Source organism: Neovison vison, chromosome 7 (genome assembly GCF_020171115.1).
Source record: "Neovison vison isolate M4711 chromosome 7, ASM_NN_V1, whole genome shotgun sequence".
NCBI classification, from domain to species: domain Eukaryota; kingdom Metazoa; phylum Chordata; class Mammalia; order Carnivora; family Mustelidae; genus Neogale; species Neogale vison.
Window position 1 is genome coordinate 147028436 of NC_058097.1, and position 26229 is coordinate 147054664.

The 26229-nt window shown below is 53.3% G+C and overlaps 1 protein-coding gene across 1 annotated transcript in view; it reads left to right on the forward strand.

Annotated features, from left to right (window-relative positions):
- LOC122913491 (guanylate cyclase D-like) overlaps window positions 1–26229 on the forward strand; it is a 34459-nt gene that overhangs the window by 1291 nt on the left and 6939 nt on the right. The window contains exons 2-14 of the mRNA XM_044260203.1: window positions 1938–2233; window positions 4263–4617; window positions 8226–8310; window positions 8985–9081; window positions 9166–9294; window positions 10677–10757; window positions 11278–11454; window positions 11690–11846; window positions 12126–12275; window positions 15657–15805; window positions 18523–18686; window positions 19111–19303; window positions 25525–25699. Coding sequence (XP_044116138.1) covers window positions 1938–2233; window positions 4263–4617; window positions 8226–8310; window positions 8985–9081; window positions 9166–9294; window positions 10677–10757; window positions 11278–11454; window positions 11690–11846; window positions 12126–12275; window positions 15657–15805; window positions 18523–18686; window positions 19111–19303; window positions 25525–25699 — 2208 coding nt within the window. The remainder of the gene's footprint in view (window positions 1–1937; window positions 2234–4262; window positions 4618–8225; window positions 8311–8984; window positions 9082–9165; window positions 9295–10676; window positions 10758–11277; window positions 11455–11689; window positions 11847–12125; window positions 12276–15656; window positions 15806–18522; window positions 18687–19110; window positions 19304–25524; window positions 25700–26229) is intronic.

Here is a 26229-nt window from a genome sequence, read left to right on the forward strand (position 1 = left end):
GAACAGAATCTTGGAAAATCAGAGGAGATTTGGGGCTGGGCCCTGTGGGTCTGAGGCTTCTTGGGGGAGGTGGCAGATGCCTGTGTTTCAGGAAGTAGTCAGGTAAGGAGAGGTATGGTGCGTAGACTGTGGGGCAGAGGCGGCACCTGGAAAACTGAAGGGACTTCAAAGTTAATCCAGATTGGGGTTATTTCAAACTGTGGCGTGTGGCCCATTGTGGGGGGGGTGGTGTCAAGAAACTAGTGAATCAAGACGAACAGCACAAAAAAAGAAAGAAAGAAGGGAACAGAAAGAGAGAAGAGCGGAACTGAGTACAAGAGAGAAATGAGAATGGCACAAAGGTGGCAAGTATGAGAATGTTTTGCAGGCAGCAGGGGAAAGTGTTGTTTTCTCAGAGACTCGTGACTGCCGCCCCCCACCTGAGGGAACTGCAGCCCACGCCCGAGGGGGGAGGGTGGGCAGCCCACCAGCTCGTGTGGCCGCTCTGAGAGTTCACGCCAGGTGGACAGCAAGATCTGGCCCCGGGGTGCCCACTGCCCATTAGGAGCAGGACCTCACTTCTCTGAGCCCCAGTTTTCCAGTTGGTGAAATGGGGATCATTACAGCCTCATGGCATCATGAGCAGCAGCTGCTTGGGGCTGAGCGCTCTGAAAATACGTCATTCAGCCAAGAGTCACCAAGTCCTGCCCTGGACCAGAGCCTGGCTGGGCTTGGGGGATGGGGGGGGCGGGATGCAGTGTTGGGGAGAGAGCACCCAGGCCCCAGCAGTGAGGAGCTATGGTCTGGTAGGAGGTGCTTTGTTTGGGGCTTCCCAGAGGAGGTGACACCAGGACTGGGCCTGAGAGGAAGTTAAGTGAAGGCGGCAATGAGGAGGAAGGTGTTCCAGTGCAAGGGAATGGAGTAACGGGACGATGGGACTAGGAGAATGGACAGCTCCGTTGTGCGTGGCCTGAACACAGTGGCAGCGGTGGGGGCCATGTCATTAGACTCCTCCACCCTTGTTGCCGAGTTTTGAGTTCCAACCAAATCGCCGGCTTTCAGGAGCCAGGAGGCAAAGGGGTTCAGGGCACATTCTTTGGGGTCAGATTGCCAGAATCTCTCTGCTGGCCTCACCTCTTACCAGCTGTGTGACCTCAGGCAACTCGCTAAACCTCTCTGTGCTACGGTGTCCTCATCAGCCACATGAAGCTACTAAACCCTCCCCAACCCAGTGCATGCTTCCTCCCAAGTTGTGGGTATCAGCTTTCCCCTGTGGGCAACTGCAGAACAGCACCCCCAACTTATCACACGAAGGGTTTTTTGTGTGAAGCCAGAGTAAACACAGGGCCAAAGAGATGGAGCAAAGGAATCCCTGGTTCTATTTCTTCCTGGGCCTACTGAGTGAGTCTCTGAGCATCCTCCCCACTCTTCTGGGGCAGGACGCAGGTGGCTTGTGGCCCATGGCCCACAGAGCATGGCCGCCCAGGGGCTCAGCAGAGCCCAGGACTCTAGGCTCTGACTTCCACATGACCAGAGGGCCTCAGACGCCAGCAGGGAGACCCCCAGCCTTCCTAAGTGGCTCTGTTTTCATGGATTTTCTAGAGAAAAGGGATTGTTGCAGGAACCTGAGTGGGTGGCCCTTTGTTGGCTGAGGTTATAGCCCTGGTCAGGGACCAAAGTGGAGAAGAGAGGAAATATACAGGGGACCACTACCTTGGGTAGGTGTGTGAGACACTTGCCTTGGGCAAGGGCTCCCTTCTGTCCTGGAGGCCTGGGGACAAACCTGGCTGCCAAGTCACCAAAGGCCTATCTCCTTTGTGAAGGCAAAGAGGAATGTGCTCCCTGTAGGGATCAGACCTGATTGCTCAGAGCAGCTCTCCAGGGCCACAGACCCTGGGCTGCGGGGAAGGCCTGCAGAGGCAAGCCTGTCACTACCCCCTCCCGCCCCCTGCCTCCAGTTGTGGTGCTGTGTATGCACTCGGCGCTCCTGGGGGGCCTGGAGCAGACCGCCCTGCTGAGCCGAGCGTGGGCCCGGGGCCTGGCAGATGGGAGGCTGGTCTTCCTGCCCTACGATACCATGTTGTTCGCCTTGCCCTACCGCAACCACTCCTACCTGGCCCTCAGCGACAGCGGGCCCCTGCGGGAGGTCTATGACGCCGTGCTCACCGTCAGCCTGGAGTCTGGCCCCACAGACAAGTCCTTTGAAGCTGCCATGGCCAGTGGAGAGGCGGCCACGCACTTGGAACCAGAGCAGGTGGGTCTGTCCAAGCCCTCCCAGGGCCCGGAGTGCGGGGCTGTGGGCGGGTTATACGCACTCTTCACGCACTCTAGGCCTTCCTGGTCTTGGTCCGCCAGCCGCCTGCCTGATTCAGCCCCACGTGACCTGTCCCTTACTGGACAAAGTGTCCCTGCCTAGTCCCTAGGTGCACTCATGCCATCTCCAGTTTTCTCTCTCTCTGTCATCTGTGTGTGTCTGTGCATGTGTGCGTGTGTGCTTGCTTGTGTGTGGGTGTCTATTAGACTCTCTTGGCTTGCTTCCTCAATTCTCCCTCTCCTGTGACTTTTTGCTTCTATTTTTCTATCTCCAGCTCAGTGCCTACAATTTTCCTTTCTGGCCCAGCTGCTCTTCCTCTCACAGACATTCTCCCTCTTCTTCCTCTGCATCACCTAGCACGTTGTGCAGATCAGCAGGCGAGATGCCGGGGTGTGGGAGGATGGGAATGTTTTCTGGAGTCTCTGCTATGAATCTGAGGGGGGCCAGCGGAGCTGGGGGCGTGAGTGCTGGCTCGGCTTTGGCATACAAGAACTCAGCTGCTTGAGTCCCCCTTGGGATGTCTGTTTCTTGGTGACAAGAAGACAGCAGGGTCTGGAGGTGGTGACAGGAATGTAGAGGCTGATGGAGGGCCTTAACAGGAGCCATTCATCTGACAATTGTGGATGGGGTCCCTCTGCTCTGCCCCTGGGCCAGGCGTCAGGGACACAGCGATGGATAAGGCAGACCTGGCGTTCGGGGAGCTTCCATTAGGGCAAGACAGATAATAGCAAGCAACCATACAACAGAATTCAAATCATGATAATGTCACCAAGTGAAAAAAAACAAAAAAACAAAAAACAGGATAAAGTGACAGAGAGTGGCCGGGATGGAGAAGAGGGTAACAGGAGTTAGGACAAGCAGGGGAGCACACTGTGAGGAGTTAGCCCTTGATCGGAGTCCTGAATGGGAAGGAGGCAGTCAGGGTGCAGAGCTGGGCGAGGAGCACCCAGGCGGGGGCAGTGTCAGGTGTAAAGGCCCGGAGGCAGAGTGAGCTTTGGAGGCTAGAGGAACAGGCAGAGGGCGTGGACAGGCTGGACTGTCATGTCACATGGGAACAGGAGTCTGAGATAAGCTTGGGGCATGGCCAGGTGGGGCATTTTATGCCAGTCAAGGAGTCTCCACTTATAAGAGAAATGGGAAGACACCAGCAGGTTTTAAGTAAGAAATAATTTGATTCATAGGTTTTTTGTTTTTGTTTTTGTTTTTTAAGATTTGTTTGTGTGTGAGAGAGAGAGCGAGAGAGAGAGAGAGAACAAGCAGGAGGGGCAGAGGGAGAGAGAATCTGGGCAGGCTCTGTGCTGAGCCATAGCCTGACCCGGGGCTCGAGCCCATGACCCCGAGATCTGAAACCAAGAGTTGGCCGCCCAACAACTGCCCCATCCAGGTGCCCCTTGATTTATGGTTTTTCACAAAAAATTGCTTTGGTTGCATGAGTGGCCTGAAGAGACCCAGATGAAGCAAGGAGGCCTTTCGGAGGCTCCCGTGTAGGCCAGGTGAGGGTAAGGGGGCTTGGACCCAGATGGCAGGAGCAGAGCAGGTGAGGAGTCAGTTGGGCTGGGAATAAGTTCTGAGATAGAACCAAAAAGATTCAGTGACGAACTGGAAGAGAGAAAGAGAGGAGTTGGGAATCAGATCTAGACTTGAGACAGCAGGCAGGTGGCCATTCCATTTCCCAGACTGTGGGAGGAGTGTTTGTGTCGCAGAGCCGGACAGAAACCTTGAAGAACAGGAGTTCCGTTTTGGACTTACCGGGCAGATTGGAGGTGCCTGTGAGATGTCAGAGTTGGTGGTGGCCATGGAGACTGTCAAACGGCTGAGCGGGGACTGAAATCCCAGTGGGACCACAGAGAGGGCTGTGTGGGGGGCAGGGTGGGGGTCATAATCCACAAGATTGTGGCTGGCAGGGCTTAGAGATGTCTGGGAGTCTGTGTCATGGGGTTGTGTGGTTGAGGGACCTTCTCTTCCACAGGTGTCCCCTCTCTTTGGGACCATCTATGATGCGGTTGTCCTGCTGATCCATGCCCTGAACCGCTCTCAGAGCCATGGGGCCAGGCTCTCTGGGGCCCACCTGGGGGACCATACAGGGGCTCTGAACGTGGCTGGCTTTAGCCAGAGGATCCGGACGGATGAGAAGGGCAGAAGGCTGGCTCAGTATGTCATTTTGGACACAGATGGTCGGGGAAGCCAGCTGGTCCCCACCCACATTCTGGACACAGGCACATGGCGAGTGCAGCCCCTGGACAGGGCCATACACTTCCCAGGAGGGGCCCCTCCAGCACGGGACTCCAGCTGCTGGTTTGACCCCGATATGCTATGTGTGAGAGGTAATTCATCACACATCTATCCATCCATCCGTCCGTCCGTCCATCCATCCATCCAACCATCCATCCATCCATCCATCCAAACATTCATCCATCTATCCATCCATCCATCCATCCATCCATCCATCTGTCCATCCATTCAATGCATTTTTTTTCCTTCCTGGAGTGCTTGCCACCTTGCCAGGTTAAATCTCACCTGTCTTATCTGTCAGGGCTGGGGCCTCTCCTCTGTGATCCCCATAGCACCTTTATGTTCAAAGGGTGTGTGTCCCACGCTGGGGAGGACTGGTGTCATCCATCCCCCAGACTAGCAGGTAGCTCATGAAGCTGCCTTCATCCAATTGCTTCCTTGCCCCTTCTCTTCCACAATGCTGCTGGAGGACCTCCCACAGTGTCAGGCACTGTGCCTAGCCCTAGGGATAGAAGAGTGAACTAAATGATGTCCCTGTCCTTGTAGAGCTGATGTGCTTGAAGACCAGCTCCAGGGCCTGCTTTCCAGGGGCTTCTGTCTGGTGGCAGAGATGGAGATAGCTGAAAAGGACACAGCACAGTGTGATCAGAGCTGTGAGCGGGGAAGCCAGGGGCTGATGAAGGGGGATCTCTCTCCTTTGGGCTCCATCAGCCCTGGCTCACAGACCTCACCATCTAACAGGTTTCAATTCATTCATTCAACCAATCAATCAGCCAACATTTATTCAGCACCTGCTGTGTCCTATGCTCAGTGCCGAGAATCAAGGGTGCGATGGCAGAGAAGACTCCTGCCCATGGCCAGCAACCGTGATGAAGCTCCTTGATAAAGGGAGCAGGGGAAGGGCAGGTGCTCTGAGTCAGGGCTCTGAGGGGGTAGTGGTGGGGGCCTGAGCAGCAGCACCGGCCAAGGGATGGGTCTTCTCCCAGGAATCCAAAAATGACAGCTCACTCTCCAGCCCAGGATTGTCATGATCATCTCTAATACAACAAATCAGGCATCATGGATGGAGAGACTAGATGCAGGGGCTTTGGGGCAAATGTGTTCAGGGCTGCTTCTGACTAGCTATGTGAACTTGGGCGAGTTAAACACCCTCTCTTGTTCTCCATGTCTTGTGTAGAAATAGGAACAAAGACCTAGCACCCTCCACTGCTTGTCCTTGCATGACGGGCAAGGCAGAGCCTAGGAGCAGGGCTTGTGCTTTGAGGAGATGGGAAGGGGCTACGTGGTCGCAGATCCTCAGTGAAAACTACTCCCCCAGGGGGCATCTAGGAACCCTAGGACTGGCTGGATTTGTCCCGTCCACTGCTGGCTTCTCCACCGCCTGAGTCTCAGAGGTCTTGTTGGCAAGAGGACGTGCCATGTTCTTTGTTTTCTCTGATTATCTGTCTTGAAATGTTAAACTTAGAGAGCCATTCACCCCTCCTTTCAGGCTCCGCTGCCTTCCTTGACTCTCTTTGGCAATAAGATTCCTTGAAATGGCACCCATGCTAAGTGAACTAAATGTCACTTTCCCTCTTCTCTTGAATCCTCTCCACTGACTCTCTCCACCCCTCTTGTAACAGAAGCAGTCATCTTGAGGCTACCAATGGCTTCTGCAGGGCTGAGACCCAGGGCTAGTTGTCAGTCTGTGCCTTGCTGGGCCAGGGAGTGTCAGCCCCTTTCCCTCCTCCCCGCTGCTCCATCACTCTCCAGGTTCCCTGGCTCGTGCTACTTCTTGGTCACCTTTTCTGTGCTTCTGCAGAGCTGGCCTATTACCACCGACACCTGTGGGCTCGGTGCTTTGAGCCTTTCTGTGTTCCCTCTGTGCTCAGTCCCTTGGCATCTCACCCATTCTTGTGGCCCCCAGATTGACCTCTACAGACTTGTTGACTCCCAAACTCTGTATCTGTGCCACCTCCTACTGAACATGTCCAGTAAGATGCTACCTGGAGGTCTAGTTGGCATCTCAGACTTGGTGTATTCTGAACCTGAACTCCTGATCTGGCCCCCAACCTGCCTCCCATCATCTTCCCCATTGCAGGTCACGGCCCCCCAACCTCCCAGAGGCACAGGAACCTCTAACCTCACACCCCGCTTCTGATTGGTCAGCAAACCCTAGGGTGTCCATCTTTCGAAGTGGCCCAGAAGCAGAGCGGTTCATCCCTCCCTGGCCCAGCCCAGCCCAGGCCTTCATCATCTCTCATTGGGTTGCTACCCTGCTTCCCCCCTTGTCCTCATACAACCCGGCAGGCTGGAGGATCCTTTGGAAACGTGATCAGATCTGGCATGCCCCCAGCCGAACCTGCAGAACTTGGCCTTATCCAGAATCACGTCGTTGGAATCCAGGCCTTGGACTTCACAGCACCCTGGCCCCCTCAGCTCCTTGGCCTGCTTTCCTCCTCCTTTGCCCTACCCTCCCTTGATCACACGCCTCTGCTCCTGCTTCAGAAACTTGGCACTTGCCGCCCCCTAGGCCTGGAACGCTTTTCTGCTGCAGGCTCTATGCCTGCTCCCTCATTGCCTCTAGATTCAGACTCAGAGCTCAGCCCCTGGGAGCCTGGGAGGGAGTCAGGATGAAGCTGTGGTTGGGAGGCCAGATGCCAGAGCAAAACTGCCTGGCTTTGAACCTGGGCTCTGCTACTCACAAACCATTCTTTCTCTCTGTTTTCTCTCCTACTAAGTTGTGGTCATGACCATCCCTGCTTCCAGAAGTCACTGTGCAGAATAACCGAACTGAGCTACAGAATAGTCTCAGAATAGGTGCTGAATGCAATACAATAGTGTAATCGGCTTGCAAGCTATTTGCTGCTGTTATTATGTCAGACTTAACTCAGATTGGGGACCTCTGCAGGGGGCAGACAGCAGTGCTCATCCTCCAGTGAGTGAAGGAAGGGAGGAGGCAAGGAAGGAGGAAGGGATGGCCCCATTCCTGTGGCAGCAGAGGCCAATGTCCTTTCTCCAGAACGGCGCTGGGCATTTAGCCTCCTTGCCAGCCTAAGCTGATGCCAGGGTTGCCCAAGATAGCCCTTCCAACCTGGCCCAGTGATCCTTAGCAGCCTCTTTATATCTAACTCCTGACACGAGGGATGAAGATTTGGATTCAGCCTAAGGAGGGCTCTCCTAAAGTCAGAATGAAGGACAATAAGACCGGCTGCCAAAACAGGTAGTGAGTGGCCCATCCCAGGGGGGGATGTAAGAAGTAAGACAGCAACTGAGAGGGATACAAAATTTGTATGCGGCCCCATCCAGGCCCTGTGCTGAGTGCCAGGGACAGTGAGATGAGTAAGACACAGGTCCTCCTATCCAGCTACTCTGTCTAGTGGGAAGGGACCTAATATGCCAGGAAACAAGAGACCATAGTATGATCAGGACTATAATCGGATCTGAGCAGGGTCCATGGGGACCTGGGTACAGGGAACCCAAGAACCCAGACAGAAAACACTAGGAATCAGTATTTGTGTGTGATCACCAGCACACAGATAGGACATTCCCACTTGGAGGCCATTCTGAGCCTCTTCCCTGGGGAGCGCCTGGGGTGGGGTTTGTGTTTCCATTTCCCAGAGGAAGGTCAAGGGGGAGGCTCAGGAGCTGGGGGAAAGGGGCCGCTCTCCTTTCGCTGTTGTTACTGTTAGGACTCACATGCGCCCTGCTCCCCCAACAGATGCCCAGTCCCCTGGCAGCCTCCTGGCTTTTGCCCTGGCCTGTCTCCTGGTCCTGGCTGGCGGGGCCCTCATGTGCCTCATCAGGTAAGACTCTGTCTACCCTGGAGCTTCATTCCACCTCTTGGTGCCCCCCCCCACCCCCTCAAGGTGTCTCTTCCTTAGGCACAGTTCTGGCCATCCGCAGGAAACTTTCCTATCCTCCTAGGACCTCAGGACCACCCAGAACTCCTGTCTGTCCTAGAACCTTGGTCAGCGCCCTGTCAAGGCTGGGGTGCCTCCCGAAATGTCCATTTGAAAGCTGGGGAAGAAGCCTGGGACTTCCCCCAGGACTGTCCCTTGCTGAGCTTCAGGCTATGAACATGGACAATGAGGGCTTGACCAGGATGGCTCCCTGGGCCCTTCAGCATTAAAGACAATTCTTCCTGGGTCTGAAGTTCTCTGTGCTCCCTGAGCCTTAGCCATATCTAGGAGGGCTAGGGCTCCACCCCCCAGCCCTCACCCTAGGCTCTGCTCACCCCAGAAAGCCTCCAGGCAATTTGGAACTTGTGAACTAGGGACCAGCAGGCATACTAGGCCAGGGGGTGAACCCTGAGCTGGGGCTGAGGGCCTCTTTAGGAGGAAGTGCTCAGCAGTGCCCTCCCAGCCCAGCTGGGGCTGCTGGGGAGAGGGCTCCTCGGCAGTGCAGGTCCAAGGGGCTGGATCAAATTGGAAGTGACATGTGTACCATCCGTCCACCCTGCACTTTCTCTGGCCTCCAGATTTGGCATCCAACAGCTGCAGCTTGTGCGGGGCCCCCACCGGATCCTGCTGACAGCCCAGGAGCTCACCTTCATCCATCGGCCCCCGAGCAGACGTGTAGGTGGGGCAGGCCCCGGGCTGGGTGGGCAAGCCACTGATGGAAGCCTGGCCCAGGCCTTTGACCATGCCTGCTCCCTGCAGAGGCTGAACATGGACAGCCTGAGCGAATCAAGGAGTGCGGTGGACGGCGGAAGCCTGAGGTCGGTGGCCCAGGGTTCAGCGAGGAGCCTGCCAGTCCCCCAGGAACCCAGCAGTGTGGCCGTTTACCAGGTGAGGGCTTCTGTCACCCCAATGTCCAGGCCTGAGGAGCTGGAGTCTGGGAGAAGGCGAGGGCACCCACAGCCTCTTGGGGCTCAGTATGCCGTATTCCATTATGGAACGGGAAACTGAGGCTTGAAGAAAACAAGTGACTTTCCTGGGTCCTACAGCAAATCAGCAGCATGGTAGGAGTGAAAAGCAAGTCTCCCAGCTCCCAGTTTGCATGGTTTGTGACCGGACCTTGGGAAGTACCCAGATCCTGGCCACGTGGGCCTGAGCACTCCGGGCATGGGTCCACCCCAGGGTTTCTCTCATGGGGCCAGCCTGGGTCACCCTCCTGCCTCTTTCAGCAAGGGACTGTGAGATTCCAGGTCCCTGAGATCCAGAGGTGTGGGCCAGCACCCAGCCCCAGACTCTGCCTCTAGGCAGAGCCTCGCCACCAGCTGATAGGAAGGCTGTGAAGTCAAAGATTAGACCAGCAGGATTCTAAAGTTGCTGAGGACACTGTGGCTTCTCAGCAGCTGGGTTTTCAAGATTGACAATTCACTGGTGCTCCCATTCTCATATTCTGTGACTCACGGTCGAAGAGCTGGGCTAATGAGTGACATGAGGCTCACGCTCCTTTTCCACCTTCTCTCCAGCAGAATCCCGCCTTTTTTCTTTTATGCTGAAAGGAGGCTTTAATGATGTACACAGCATGTTTTGTCTGCTCCTTTGAGTTAACTGATGGGCCATGTGAGGCTAAGGAGGCAGAAGTCCATCAATGACAGAGGACAATGGGCCAAGGCTGCAGCCAGCTCTGGGCAAGGCCAAGGCGAGGACAGAGCCCTGGGCCAAAGCTTCCTTCTCTTCCATCCTCCCCTCTCCTATAGACCCTGGGTCAAGCACCTCCCACCCTACTCACTTTGCAAGCTTTGGGGTGTTGTGGGTGCCTGAGGTCTGTAGAGTAAAGCTGACCTTGAGAATGGGAACTAACATGCTTTATATACACCAATTGTTAGCCTCTGAGGTGTCTCTCATCTGTCTTTACAGATGGCCCGGCATCTTAGCTGCAGGGCAGGGCAGTGATGGAACTGAACCTGCCATCCTCTCCCACCCCCAGTGGGTAACATGAGGCTCAGAGAACCAAAGTCACACATCCAAGGTCACAGAGCTAGACAGTGGCAGGGTTAGGACTGAACTCAGGTCTGTCAGCCAAAGCCTGGCCTCTGGCTTGGCCCCACCAAAGTGAAAGTCTAGCCTCGGTTTCCACCGGCCATGCTCTGCCTGGCTTGGAGCACACAGAAAAGAATAAATTTATGGGGAAGAAGCAAGGCCAATAGACATGGAGAGATTTACCCAAGGTCACAAAGCTGGGGACCAGCAGCAGTGAACTCTTGTTCTTCCTCAAACAGGGAGAGTGGGTGTGGCTGAAGAGGTTTGAAACGGGCACTGGCCCTGAGCTGCGGCCCAGCTGCCTCAGCCTCCTGAGAAAGGTAAGACTTATTTACCCATGATATTTCCACTTGGCTTTTCACCTGCTTGTTCACTGAACCATCATCTGTCCATCCATCCACCCATCCATCCATCATCCATCATCCATCCATCCATCCGTCATCCATCCACCTATCTGTCATCCCTCTATCCATCCATCTTCCTTGATCCATCCACGTGTCTATCCATCCATCCATCTATCCATCCATCCATCCATCCATCCATCATTCATCCATCCACCTCTCCATCATCCATCTATCCATCCATCTCCCATCATCCATCCATGCATCCATCCATCCATCCGACCATCCATCCATCCGACCATCCATTCGTCCATCCATCCATCCATCAATCCATCCATCCATCCATCCATCCATCCATCCATCCATCCAACATTTCTGGTGCCTCTCTGTGTTCTGCCCTGTGCTGGGTGCTAAATACTGGAAGCCCAAATGTGGATTTTACCTGGTCCAGCCTTTGACAAGCCCTTGGGGGCTGGTACTGTGCCCTTTGCCCCAACAGATGCGGGAGCTGCGGCATGAGAATGTGGCTGCTTGTCTGGGCGTCTTTGTGGCCCCTGGAGTCAGCGCTCTAGTGCTGGAGCACTGTGCCCGGGGAAGCTTGGAGGACCTGCTGCGGAATGAGGCTCTGCGGCTGGACTGGACGTTTAAGGCCTCTCTGCTGCTGGATTTGATCCGTGTGAGAACCCTCCCTGGGTTTGGAGCTGGGGGGGGGCATGCAGAGGGCAAGGAAATAAGGGATGCTCAGATTTCCAAGACCTGGTCTCTTTCCACTTTGTCTAAGAAAAACTTGAACAGTGTGGGAAACAGTGAGAAGAGGCAGGAAGGCTTTCTAGGGTCTGTGGGATTCGGAGAGGACCAGGGGCCCCTTCCATTCATCACAGGCCTACCGGACAACCGTTACGTCCAACTAGGGTATGCGCTATCTGCACCATCGGCATTTCCCCCACGGCCGCCTCAAGTCCCGCAACTGTGTGGTGGATGGACGCTTTGTTCTCAAGGTTACTGACCACGGTTATGCGGAGCTCCTGGATGTTCAGCGGGTTCCCCGGCCCCGGCCAGCCCCAGAAGGTCAGCTTGTGGGTAGGCAGGGGCCACCAGTAGGTTCTGGGGCCTCTGTTTCCATCGGATGCTTATGGGGCAGGTGTGGCGGTGGGGAAATGTCCAACCTTCCAGCACTTCCCCTGGTATGACCTTGAGCTGCCCCAGGCTCCTTGCCTGGGAATGGGGAGAACAGAAGCACCCACGTCCTCCTGGGCAAGGACACCACATGTGTGAAGTGCCCACCCATCCCTGCCCAGCTTGGAGGTCGGTGGGTGAGGACAGTGTGGCCCTGCCCTGTGACTGCAGAGTTGCTGTGGACAGCTCCGGAGCTGCTGCGGGTGCCAGGGGCGCCTGGGCGGGGCACCCTCAAAGCAGACATCTTCAGCATCGGCATCGTCCTGCAGGAGGTGTTGACTCGAGGCCCACCATACAGCTCCTCGGGCCTCTCTGCAGAAGGTACAGCACCCCTGTTTTCCTTCCATGGCCTTCCCCTGGCTGGGGTCCCCATGGTGTTGGGGAGCCCCGTGGCCATCAGGAAATCCAGCCCTGGGAATAACCACACAGACATGCTTGCCTGGTTTGACAGTGAGAATTGAGTTTCTTTGTCTTAAGGCAGGCAGCCTTTGGCAGCTCTGCCGAAAACGGCAGTGACCAGCTTCAGGGCTGAAGACACTGATTTTGGGGAGAAAACCTCCACCCCCTTCTACCTCTTCCAGGGTCATCGCTGCATCTTTGGGGGCTCATGCTCTAACCAACCCCTTGCTTAGTGGTGACTTTGTGCTTCTACAGACCTCAATTTTCCCTAGCTGCTTCACTTACTTACTACACGACTTGCCACAAATCACTTCCCCTCTCTGAGCCTCAGTTTTCTTATCTTTGAAATGGGGTGAAACAAAAATATGGGCCAGACATCTGGCCAAGGTCAGATGTGGCTGGGCTGGGCTGCTCAGTATTTGGGCTTGCTTCTCTGCCCACGTGTGGCTCCTTCAAGAGCATCTCATCTCCTTCAAGGTGTGCAGGACCCTCACTCACACCTTCCCCATCATCCCCTGGTCTTAGACATTTTCTTCTCTGACCCCAGTGCCAGGGTCCAAGTTCAGAATCATTTCTTCCACTTCTGTGTTCCCTGTCAGGGTGAGCCAGATCCTGGGCTATTCTTCTAGCTGTCCCCCTGCTGCCTGTGTCTAGTCCCAGGGACCTGTTCCCACAGATGCCCTGACATCTCAGCCGCAGGGCAGGGCAGAGATGGAACCGAGCCTGCCATCCCCTCTCACCCCCAGTGGGTAATCTTTAACTCACGGAAGGCCTGGCTCCCTTCCTTTCTCCACCAAAGCCCTGCTCAGTGAGTAATGAGCATTCCAGGCCCCAAATTTATGAGGTGGAGGAGTGGGAAGGAGAGGAGCCTTTGTCAGGCCATTTGTTCAACACCCCTAGCAGTCCGCCCCCCACATTCACCCACCAGGAGAGGGGAGACCAGCCAGTTGGACTGCGTGAGCCTGGCACCCAGGGCATGGCCCCTCGGGCCTGGACGCTGTGAGGTTCTAGGGGAAGGAACCAGGCCTGGAACTCTTGGATGGTCACCACTGGGTTGGGCTGCGAGTCCAGGCCCTGCTACTTCCTGGGGCGGTGTGTGTGTGTGTGTGGGGGGGGGTGACTTCCCTGGGCTCAGGGAGGAAAAATGCAAAGAGCACAGGCACTGGAGGAAACCGACCTAAGCCCAGCTCCGTGCCAATCTGCTTCATAACTTTGAGTAAATCGCTCTTACGCTCTGAGCCTCAGTTTTGTCAGCTGTAAAATGGGGGGACCACGTTGCCTGCCTCTCAGAGTGGTTGTGAGGGTTCAGTGAAATTCTTTAGACAAAGGCCTGATACCTGGTAGGCCCTTCATAAATATTTGCCCCAGTGGTTTTAAGGATATGATGATAGGGGGAACCCACATTCTCGCCTGACTTCCCAACTTAGATCCTCCTCGCTCTTAGAAATAACATCTTCTTAAGATCCTGTGTTGGGGGGGCTGGGCACTAGCAACTTCCAGAACTCTGTCATGTGCATTATTTCCCTGGACAAGCTCGTAGTGGGTGAGGGCAAGTACGTTCTTCAGGCATAACTGAGTGAGGCTCAGAGAAGGGAAGGAACTTCTAGGTGGAAAGCAGTGGGTCAGGGCTTTTGCCCTCAAATCTTCTGGAGTCACCTATGGAGCATATTCCGACAGAGCTGGGCATGGCTGGTAAACCGCGGTGAGGCCTTGGTTGTGGACAGCAGGCCTGGCATATGGTGAGGGAACATGGGACCCGGCCTGGCTTGGGGGGTAATTTTCAGCACGTTCACTTCCGAGGACTCCATTTTAATGTCAAAAACGTTTGGAGCCTCACATGCTGCTATTTGATTTTTAATATCCGCTAACTGAGACAATATCCGAAGACAGAATCTGCTCTGAAGTCAGCAACACTTTGAAAGGCATTTGTACTTTGAAATGTATTCATCACAGCCTCATCCAAATACTTCTGCAAATGAGTTGTATGGGTGTGTTGTGTGTTATTGATTCCGTATGCGCACACTTCTTTGTAAGCGTGTACAGCTTTCTAGACCCTGTACCCGGAGGCCCTCAGAGTCTGAGGACTGTGGGCTGGAAGCCTCTGGGCAAAGAAAATCATGCCGGAAGAGGTCAGGCTCACATCAAGAGTTTGCTCTTTACTAGCCCTGTAGCTGTAGGGGAGCCACTTCACTCCCAGGAGCCTCAGTTTCCCTATCTGTACAATGAAGCAGGAACTCATGCTCTCTCCCCAGCAAGGGGGCCAACAAGGAATGGGGAGGGGATTGAAGTCCAGAAAGAACCTTCTCCTCATGGGCACCAAGGGCTCCCAGTTCCTGGGCCAAGAGAGGGGAATCCCAGTCCTTCTCAGGGGGACTATAACTCTGAGAGCCCTAGGGAGTCTGGACTGTTTCATGCTCTTTTTATATGTGGGTAAACTGAGGCTCAAGGAGGTGACATAACTTAGAATGTGCTTGGGTGATCTAGAAGTCCTCTCCTGATTTTAGCCCCACTTTTCCCCAGGGCCCTTGTGATCTCTCAGCTCCCCCAGTGCTCCCAACAGCTTCCTGAGGCAGAGATGTTTCAAGCAGTTGTTAGCTGGGGATACTGAGGCACGGAGTGATGGCAAGTGGCAGAGCCAGAACTAGAACTGATCTGTTGGACCTCGACTTAGACTGGCGGTCTTTATTACAGGGAGTGGGGATAGGAAGATCATGGTAGGGGCTGTCTTGGGAAAATAATAATGATGACGATAATGAAAGCAGACAGTCTCGTTCTTCCACGGGGAACTGGCACCAGAAGGTCTCCAGGTGGCTGGGCTGGTGGAAAGAACCACGGCGTCAAGGTTTCAAGCACATGGGTGGTCACCACAGGCAGGGAGCAGCAGTTGGGTTTGGGGGTGAGGGAGAGACTAGTAGGTGCTGGCTGCCTAACATCCATGCTCTCTTCCCTCTACACCCCTTTCAAGAAAGCAGTTTATTAAGCTAATTTCACAGATGGGAAGACTGAGGCTCGGAGCGATCTCTGGTCTTTTCCACCATCTTCTAGAGAGGTCATAGCAGACCCAGAATTCAAAACCCGCCCTTCCAGCTACTAACGTTAGACCCTTTCCCTGATCACATCCCGGACTCTCCTGGGTCCAGTGGCCAGCATGTCCTGGGGTACAGAGCAGGGGAGCCAAGGAGTACTCTTAGGGCCTGATCCCTGTACCCCCAGAGGCCTTCCATCTCAGAACCCCAGGCCAACCCCTTCCCACAAGCCTTGCTGGGGACCTTGAACCTATCATCCACATGCTGTTTATTGCAGAAATCATCAGGAAGGTGGTGTCACCCCCTCCCTTGTGCCGGCCCCTGGTGTCTCCTGACCATGGGCCACCGGAGTGTATCCAGCTGATGGAGCAGTGCTGGGAGGAGGCTCCGGAGGACAGACCCAGCCTAGACCAGATCTACACCCAGGTCAGTGCTCCCCAGGCCAGTGCTCTGAGAGGTGAGGGGCTTCCCCAAGGTGACTCAGGGAATGAGAGGTGGGGCTAGAATTTGTGAGGGGCCTCGGGAACTACAACAGGATGGGTGAGGCAAGTCTCTACGAGTTTGCAGGGTGGAGGTGGACTGTGTGGGCCTGACTGTGCTGGCTAATGGCTCCCATGGGGCCAACCCACCAAGCCTGAGGTGACAGCTTCATGTCACACCTTTCCACCCCCACTTTCCTGGCCGCAGTGGCATGTCGCCAAGGAGAGGCTCAGCCAGCAAGACGGGCATCCAGACAGGTGATGAGGGAGCGAGAGCCAGGAAGACAAACAGGAGAAATGCACGGGTGTCCTCTGAGAGCCCTTTCCACAACCCCTTACTTCCCTCATCCTTTCCCCACCTCAGCTCTGGCATCAGGGGTGATGTCCCCATTCCACAGATGAGAAATCTGGGACTCAGAGTAAAATGAGCTCTCAGGGACCACAGTGAGGGCCCGTAATAGAACTAGGACCAGTAGCCAATTCTTAACACGAGCCTGGAATTGATCCAGGGATCAGAGGTCACCGTCACCAGCAGTGGGTGACTGGGAGGACAGACGCAGCCCAGGGCTCTGGGGCAGAGAAGGCAGGGACGGGCACGTGAGAGAGAGCATGAAGGTGGGGATTACCACGCTGTTTGGGGGCTAAGGGTCAGAATGCCTGCATTCACACCTACACAGCACTTTACCTCTTTGACCTTGGCCAAGTTGATTGCTCTATTGAGCTTCAACCTCCCTAAAAGCTGCCTGGAAAGACTAACTCTGGCCCGACTTGCCATATTTGAGTGGCCATCAAGTGAGACAACAAAGTTAAGAGCGTGGTGGTTCTCTGAGAAAGAAAGCAAGAGAGGTGTTGAGAAAGAACGATAACCTTGAAGTCAAAAGCCCTGGGTTCATGTTCACTTAACATTGTTCTGGGAGTGCCAGCTAATGCAATTAAACAACAAGATAAATATTAGAAAGGAAGAAGAAAATTATTGCTATTTGCAAATCCTAAGATAGTGTTCCTGGGCAACCAGAGGGAAACAATGGAAAACACATCCCAAATTTTAAAATAATCCAGTGGGGTGGCTGCTGATAAAATGAACACATGAACGATCTCAGTTCCACAATTATGAGATCCTTGGCAAGTTATTTTACCTCTCAGACCCTTTGTTTTTTTTTCATTTGTATAATGGGGACCTTCCTTGTGGAGGTGAGCTTCTGGTCAGCCTTGTATCCTTGGTGTCTCAAGGTCAGCAGCTGCCAAGCCCACCCCGACTGACCTTTAAAGCTTACAGGGGCACCTGGGTGGCTCAGTGGTTAAGCCTCTGCCTTCAGCTCAGGTCATGATCTCAGGGTCCTGGGATCGAGCCCCGCATTGGGCTCTCTGCTCAGCAGGGAGCCTGCTTCCCCCCACCTCTGCCTACCTCTCTGACTACTTGTGATCTCTGGAAAATAAATAAATAAAATCTAAAAAAAATCTTTTTTTTAAAGCTTACACCTCTGCTTTTAATGGGCAATACAAAATAGGTGTGTGTTAGGGACTGCTGCCACTCTCCACTTTACAGATGTTTGGTTGAGAGAAGTGGTATTAATGGAGTTGGATATGCACACCCACACACACGCACACCCACACACATGCACGCACACACAGTAAGCTGCTGGACTTAGACAGCAATGGACTCCTTCACTTTGACCATCATTAATTTGCTTCTTCTCTGACTGTACTTTGGAAAGGTGCAAACTGGATTGGGGAAGGTTCTAGTAAATCTCCTTAGGGAACACACTGCCATATTTCCTGCAAGATAGTCATTGAAGATATGATTTATGACCATATGTGACTGTCCTCCTATGAAGACCTAAGAGGGGTATTTCTCTCTGTTCAGCAACTCGCTGTAGCTGTGTTTCTATTGAGCAACCAATTTAATGCTCCACTGTCTCATGGACTCTGTGGGTTTTGTAATCTCTGTTTCCCTCTTTGTTTTGTTGCTAGGAAGCTAATATTCAAAATTGGGATCAACTTCTAGCATGCGTTTTGCTAGACCAAAATAGCATGTATTATTCTCCTTTGGTCCCAGTGTCCTTACCTATTTATTATTTTTTTAAGTTTTTTTTTTAACAAGGAAAGAAATAGGTACAAATGGTTATATATGTAAATAATCTACACACATCCTTTCTACCTACCCATCTGTCCATCCATCCATCCAATCAATCATCCATCCATCCATCCATCCATCCATCCATCCATCCATCATATCTACCCATCTATCTAACCATCCATCCATCCATCCATCCTTCCATCCATCCTTCCATCCATCATATCTACCCACCTGTTTATCCATCCATCCATTTATCTTTGAGAAAAACAAAGAATGTCTCTTCTACAGTATTTTTGTGAGAACCAGAGCACTAGGGTGAGAGGTAATGCTACGCTGGGCATAGGCTCCTTTGTAAAGTCATCTTCCTGACTACCTGCCTCATAGGGAACTAACTCATGCTTCCTCCCAGATGTCTGTGCTTTCCCTTGCCAGAGCTGCATCCCTTGACTATTCTACATCTGCTCCCCACCAGTGGAGCTCCTCCAGGCAGGGACTGTGTCTACTTCATTCCTGTGGCTGAGGTTTCCAACCTGAGAGCAAGTGCGCTGACCTTCATGGATGAATTGGGATGTTTGTTCCATTTTCAGTTCAAAAGCATCAATCAAGGCAAGAAGACCAGTGTTGCTGACTCTATGCTGTGGATGCTGGAGAAGTATTCCCAGAACCTGGAGGACCTGATCCAGGAGCGGACTGAGGAACTAGAGCTGGAGAGGCAGAAGACAGAGAGGCTGCTCTCTCAGATGCTCCCTCCGTGAGTGGCCGCTTAGGATTTAATTGTATCTCTAGCTTTGGTGGCTCTGAGCATGGCACCTGCAGCATAGTTGCATAGACTCACTAAATCTGGGTTCCATGAACTCATTCAATTTGTTCATTATTTATTTATCTAGCACATTTTCACAGAGCCCTTGTATGTGCCAGGCTCTATTTAAGTATTAATCCTGCTACCTCACTCCCTTGAGAACAAGGAGAGGGCAGTGTCCCCCAACTGACTTCAGAGGAAGTAAAGTCCAGAGAGGGACAGGTTTTTGGTGGAGGGAAGCCAGGCCAGAAGCAGACCTGACCCAGATGCCCTGATGCTCAACCAAGGAATTTCCCCCCAAAATCCCTCCCTCACCTCTGAACTGTGGGAAGGGGGTCCTCCCACCTTGTGACTCTGGTCCTTCCCATTCCTTTAGGTCTGTGGCTGAAGCTCTGAAAATGGGGGCAGCTGTGGAGCCAGAGTACTTTGACCAGGTCACCATCTACTTCAGTGACATTGTGGGTTTCACCATCATCTCAGCCCTGAGCGAGCCCATTGAGGTGGTGGGCTTGCTCAACGACCTCTACACACTGTTCGATGCTGTTCTGGGCAGCCACGATGTGTATAAGGTGAGGAGGAGACTGGGAGGCTGGTATCGCATCCCTCCTTCCTTTACTATTGTGTTTGTGTCATGCCTTTACTTCCTGTCATTTATTTGTGTGTTTTTACCAGTTAGCTATTGCTGCATAACAAATAATACTGAAGCCCAGTGATGTAAAATTATAAGCATTTGTTAATGCTCACAAATCTATAGGTTAGCTAGAAAGTTCTCTGGGCTCAGCTGGACCACTCATACATCTGTGGGCAGTGTGGGTGAGATAGGAAGTTCTGCTGACCTTGGCTGGGCTTTCTCACATCTCTGGAACCTTGAATGGGACAGCTCTGGTCCACATAGTCTGTCAAACTCAAGCAGGCCAGTTGGTATTGTTCCCATAGTGTGGTAGTGTTCTGAGAGAGAAAGCAGAAGCACAGAAGCCTCTGGAGGTCTAAGCCAGGATTGGGCACATGGCTATTTCTGACATATTCTATTGGTCAAAGCAAGTCAAAAAGCCAATCCAGGGGCACCTGGCTGGCTCAATCAGTAGAACATACAATTCTTGATCTCAGAGTCATAAGTTCGAGCGCCATATTGGGCATAGAGTTTACTTAACAAAAGAGGCCAACCTAGATTCAAGAAGGGGGAAGATAAACTCCACCTGTGCTGGGCAAGGGCCAAGAGGTGAGTCATCTCCCATGCCTCCCCTCCGGGACCTCTCAGTGCTATAGATGAAATATGAAGTTAACCCACAGTCAAAGTGATGATCAAGGCAGGCAGCGGAGGCTGAGAGGGCCCCCAATCCAGCTAGGGATAGATGTGTAGAGTAAAAAAGCAAGAAAGGCTTCCTGGAGGAGGTGCTCTTTTCCTAGTGCTGGGCAGTCTGGGTATGGTGGCTCCAGGTAAGCCGTGGGAGAATAATGTGCCAAAGCTGGAGCCTTGAAAGGATGGGCCTAGTGAGTACAAGGAGTGCTGAATGGGTTGTAATGGCTGGACATGAAGTGGGCCGGTGATGGAGTGGGTGGTGCCTGGGGGACACTAGAGAGAGGAGCAGGGACAGAGCTGTCAAGACCTTACATGATCTAGTCCCTGTGTATCTCTCCATCCTGGGTTTGAGTCCCAGCTTGGCTACCAGCATCTGTGTAGCTTAGGCAAATGGCTTCCCCTCTCTGGACTTCCATGTCCTCACCTATAAAACAGGAATGATGACTCCAACCCAGGGGGTTACAGATAATGGGTGGATCCTATCCCCCTTGAGGAAGTGCTGTGTAAACTGAGATTGTAGAAGTGACTAGCATCCTCTCCCTCCCTGCCTGCTGTGGGGACCCCACCCCAAACCTGCCCCTTTTTCTGATGCAGCTGCTGGAGGTCTTGAGATGATTTAGACACAGTGAGGGAGGGTGGGGAGGGAATCCCCAGAAACCACCACACTCAGACTCCAGTTTTCTTTTGTGACCCACCAGTCCCCTTCCAGCCACAGCCCTCCAGACAGGCAGGGATAGGGGAGGTCCAGGCCCTGGGGCAGAAACCAGGATGGACAAGAGGCCTGGGCAGGAAGTTTCAGAAGCGGTCTGCTGATAGCACTATGTACTGTATTCCAGAAGCAATAATTGCCAATACTTACTGAGTCCTTAGTCTATACAGGACTCTAGTCTGAGTACTTTATATGTACTAATCCATTTAACTATCCTAACAATCTGTGAGGTAGGTAATGGTGCCCTAATGTAAAGAGGAGGAAATGGGTGCTTAAGGGACTTATCTAATTACAAATTTCCAATGGGATGTGGAGCTGAGCGCTGAACTTGGACATTCTGATCCCAAGGACCCCCTCCAGGGGGCTCACCATCCTCATGTCATGGATATCCTCAGGAAAAAGCCACAGGTTCGTAGTGGCCCACAAGACCCTCCAGGAACTGGCCCTACCTACCTCCCCAATGGTATCCCTGGCCATGCCACACAGACCTCTGCATTCCTCACACATGCTTTGCTCTCAGGGCCACCAGGCCTTTGCACATGTGGTTGCCTCCTCCTCAGACCCTGCTCTCCCTCCTCCTTAACTGGCTCCCTCCTACTCCTCCATCCCGCTTCAGGTTAGCCTCCTTCCCCTCCCAGACATGGTTAGGAGCTCCTGGGCGGTGCTCTCATGACTACCCCCGGACAGCACAGCCACACTTCATGGTTCTAAATCGCTCTGTCTCCAGTGCTTGGCAATGTCCAGCACACCATAGGTCCTTCAGAAATAGATACGGACTGAGTGAGGAGCTCGCTAAAGCCCAGAGAGGAAAGTGACTTGCCCAAGGTCACACAACCAGCAGGTGGTAGAGCCAGGAATCTGCAATGCCTACCACCACTTCCCAGCTCTGTCCACACTGAGCCTCAGAAAACTGAGCCACCAACATTCCAAGGACGCAGTGTCCCTCCCACTCCCCATGCAAGAGCCCGCACTCCTTCCCAGCCCCAGGTTCGGAGGTCTTGTCTCTCACGCTGGCTGAGTTTCCCTCTTGCTTCCAGAGCCGCGCTGGCCCCATGGGCCCCAGGAAAAGATTCCTCATCTCTCATCTCATCTTGCTGAGCCCCGCAGCTTTGATGTGCCCTGAGTCACCCCTGGCTTGTCTTTTCCTCTCCTGCTAATCTTTTCTCACACATGTGTCCCTCCCAGCTCTGAATCATGCTCTCTGGTCTCCTCTGAACTCTGGCCAAGAGGTCTGCATCTTTCTGGCAGAATGAAATGAAATAAAACAAGGCCCGCGCACCGCTCCAGATGTGGGGAAACAGGCAGCCTGTTCCTGACGATGTGCGAGTGCTTCTCTCATCACTCCCGCCGTCCGCCTCGGTTTCCCCTCGGTCCTCAGCAGGATCTGGTTACTGCTCTTTAATCCGGTCTGGGTTGGGAGGCAGCCAGGCGATCATTTCCCGGTTCCGTGGGGGTCTGGGACTCCCTGCCAGCGCACACTGAATGAACACTTTATGGACATGGCTCCAGTGTGGAGCCCACGTGGGCTGCCGGAGTGGAGAGGACTTACTCCAGCCGCTCAGCCCCAGCGGGTGAGACTGGCCTTGGCCATGCTGCCAAGAGATCCTGGGCAAATCACTTGACCTCTCTGAGTCTCGCACTCCCATTTGTAAAACAGAGGTGAAGTGCATGTGGCTTATGATGGTTTTGTCCATCAAGCCATGTGAGAGGAAGTGCTATGGTTCCTCTATTCACCAGCTCGATGCCGATGCCGCTGAGCAGCACAGCAGCCTCCCTCTGTAAGCACAGAACAGGGCAAGGGTCAGGGGTGGGGCCCAGAGCTAGGTAAACATCTACAGAGGACTGGCCCAACCTGGGGACTATCACAGGGGATTTCATGAGTCCTTGCAATGGCCTGCAGAGGCCATTATCCCTTCAGATGTAACCCAAGTTCGGAGAGAGAAGTAACTAGCCTAAGGTCACACAGCAAGTCAGTGGTGGAGTTGGATTTCACGTCCGTGTTTGCTAGTGTGGAAACCTTTGCCCTCACTTCTCCTCTGGCTCCGTCCTCCCATCTGCAAAAGGACCGCACCGGTGTATACCCTTGCTTGCAGCTGAGTGCCGACGATCATAGGAGTCTTTGAGTGATTGTCATCATGGGTTCAAGATCCTACAGAGTGGGAACTTTCTGTCCCTGGAGTTGTAGGGGTGATTATTAGTGACACCAAACTCTCCCAACTCAGGTGGAAGGCAGACAGAAGGCTGGAGGTCAGTGTAGAGAAACAGCTTAGAGAAACCGCCATGCCCCTCTCCGCCAGTCTGGACCTTAGGCAACACAACCGAGGCAGTGCTGGGTCCCCAGAGCAGGCGTACTGTCCCTGAGTTGCAGCTGTACGCTTGGTGGCTAGAAGTGGGGCCTACGAGCTATAGGTCTCTGGGGCTGCCTCTGGGAGGCCGGTCTGACCTACACGCACATGCTGACTGTGTGCAGGGCAGTAGCAGAGGAAAACCCCACACAGCAGGCACACTCCCCAAAATAGAGATGGAAAGGGCCTGAACCCAGGGTATCAAGAGGCAGCCAACATATAGGCTCTGGAGCTGGACTGACCAAGTTCAAATCTGTACTATGTGACGCTGGCAAGTGACTTAAATCTCTGACTCACTGTTCCCCTGTAAAATGGTAGAATTCTTGCCATAGACGGTCTAATGCATTGATATTTTTGAAGGGTTTGGAACAGCATCTGGCATGTCATAGCTGCTCTCCAAGGACTCGAGCATTTAGTCCTTCTTCCAACCTTGCCAGGCAGACCACGGGTCCTCCCTCCTGTGGGAAGAAGTGGGTGGGCAGAGGGATAGCCAGGGCTCACTCGTAACTTTCCCTCCCAGGGCATGGGGTGAGAGGTCTTTCTCGTCTGTGGAAATGTATAAAGAGGGGAGTAGCCATGTCCTTGACCCCTGCCACATTCACTGCCAGCCCACCAGGGCTGGGTGGACATCAGCAAGTGATGTGGAGGGGAGGAGGAGCTCCCAGCCCCGAGCAGGGAAACAGGTGACCTGGAAGATCTTACGGACAGGACGAAGTGGCAGCTGGGCTGAGGGTTGGCTTGGATCTCAGCAAACAGGTACTGAGAGAGAACATTTGAGGCAGAAAGGCCAGGCCATCAAGCAAGCACTGAGGGTCTCTGCAGACCGAAGGAAGTTTCCTATTGATGGAAGCATCGGCAACCAGGAGCAACGGTTAGGAATTGTCCGGAAATTCTGCAAATCATGGGAATCCCTAACTGCCAGCCCACTGGGAGCAAATTTAAGTATCTAAATAGAATGTGGCATGATTAGGGCAGACCACTGCCTGGTGTTGGGGTAGAGAGAGCCTGGGTGAGGGAGAAGCAAAGGTAGTTGGGCAGGGTCCATAGCAATTGTGGGAGAGATTTAATGAATTACAGCACCCCCTAGGGGCAGGGGACGTATTATTATTATTATTGCTGAAGGAGAGGTGCTGAAGGAGAGCAGATGTGGGGGGCCAGAAGGACAGCTCTGCTCCCCAGGTCCCGATGTGCCAGCATTTGCTGGCTGCAGAAGATGCAGTGCAGGAGCTGGAGAGGGTAAGACTTGGTGGAGGGGTAGCCTAGCCAGGGGCAGAGCAGAAGGCCACAGTACACATCTGTGTCTAAATCAGAGTTACTTGGAGGAGGAAGCAGCCAACTCTAGAAGAGGATTTTCCTACCAAGAGGTGCAAGTAGGCCAGGCCAGGCATCGAGGAAGAAGGTGGGTGGACTTTAAAGCACCTCCGAGTTCTGGGATCCTGGGATTCTTTCATCTCCCACAACATCAGCCAAGGAAGTTATTATGATGGTGGTGGTGGTGGAGACAGAGATGTCCATCCATTGAGCAGCTCTAATAAGCCTTGTTCCTTTAAAACAATTTTTTTTGGGGGGGCGGGGTGCCTGGGTGGCTCAGTTGATTAAGCGTCTGCCTTTGGTGCGGGTCATGATCTCAGGGTCTGGGATCGAGCCCCACACCTGTCAAGCAGGGAACCTGCTTCTCACTTCCCCTTTGCAGCTCCCCACAGCTTGTGCTCTCTCTCTCAGATAAGTAAAATCTTTTTTAAAAAATGATCTTAGGTCCCATACAATGTAATATTAGTTTCAGGTGTAGAATTTAGTAATTCAACAGTTATGTTCAGTACCTGGTGCTCATCACAGGTGCCCTCCTTGATCCCCATCCCCTGTCTCATCCATCCCTCACCCACCTCCCTTCTGCTAACCAGAGCCTAGTTCTTTCAATACTCTATCTTTAACGTGCATTCCACCTTAGAGGAAACTGAGGCTTGCATAGGTGAAGTGGTCCGTCCAAGGTAAATGGCAGAGCCAGGATTGGACCCACATCTATATGATTCCCAAACCTACATTTTTTCTAGTACACCTTGGAAGGCAGACCAGGAGTACTTATTTTCTACAGCCCTCCAGGGTGCATCCAATATGCACACGCTCCTCTCCAAATGAAGTCCTGATACATCACCTTGCGTTGTGCAGACAGGGGTGCCCGGGTCTTGCCGCTAAGGAGGGTGGGTGGGGAAGAACCAAAGAGGCACCATCAACTGCAATTCAGACCAAGGTGATTATGAAGTGTGCAGATCTGACTGTGGCTAGGGCACCTGGAATGGAGGTTCTCACAGAGACAACACCGTTGGGCTGGAGACTTGAAGGGTGGGTCAGGGCTCCCCAAAAAGGGTCTTGTGCGGGCTCTGGGACAGTCCAGCAGGGCGGGCTCTTGCACTGGGGTGTGAAGGCTGTGGCTTCTAGGTGGAGACCATCGGGGATGCCTATATGGTGGCCTCAGGCCTGCCGCGGCGCAACGGGAGTCGGCACGCGGCTGAGATTGCCAACATGTCCCTGGATATCCTCAGCTCTGTGAGAGGCTTCCGCATGAAGCATGCGCCCGATGTGCCCATTTACATCCGTGCTGGCCTTCACTCAGGTACAAATGGGGGGCCGTGGGGATGACGGGCTAGGGGGCATGGGCTGGTGTGCTTCTGGGATTCTGAGATTCTAAAGTTCTGGGATAGAAAATTTGGCATTCCTCTTTTTCTTCTGTTATTTGAAGGTTCTGAGATGTTTTAAGTCAAAGAATCTGTGATGCTCAATTTCCTTCATATATAGAAACACACACACACGCACGCACACACACACACACACACACACATTGTCTCAGCCTCTGTCAGAGTCATCTGAGGCCATACAGAGGAGCTGAGAGTCTGATGGAAGAGGCAGGACAGACACCTTCTGTGATTATGCAAGCAATAAAATGTTCGCTGGGATGGATCTAGCAGAGACTACAGGGTCTCTAACACCTACTTCTCAGGCCCCCACCCCTTCCTCCCTCCATGGTTTCCCCTGTAGGATAAAGTCCAAATTCCTGACACCCCCCTCCATAGTCTCCCAGGCCCTTTGCTATTCTGTCCAATCTCAACTCCCATTATTTCCTACTTGGCCATCCAACCACATCCA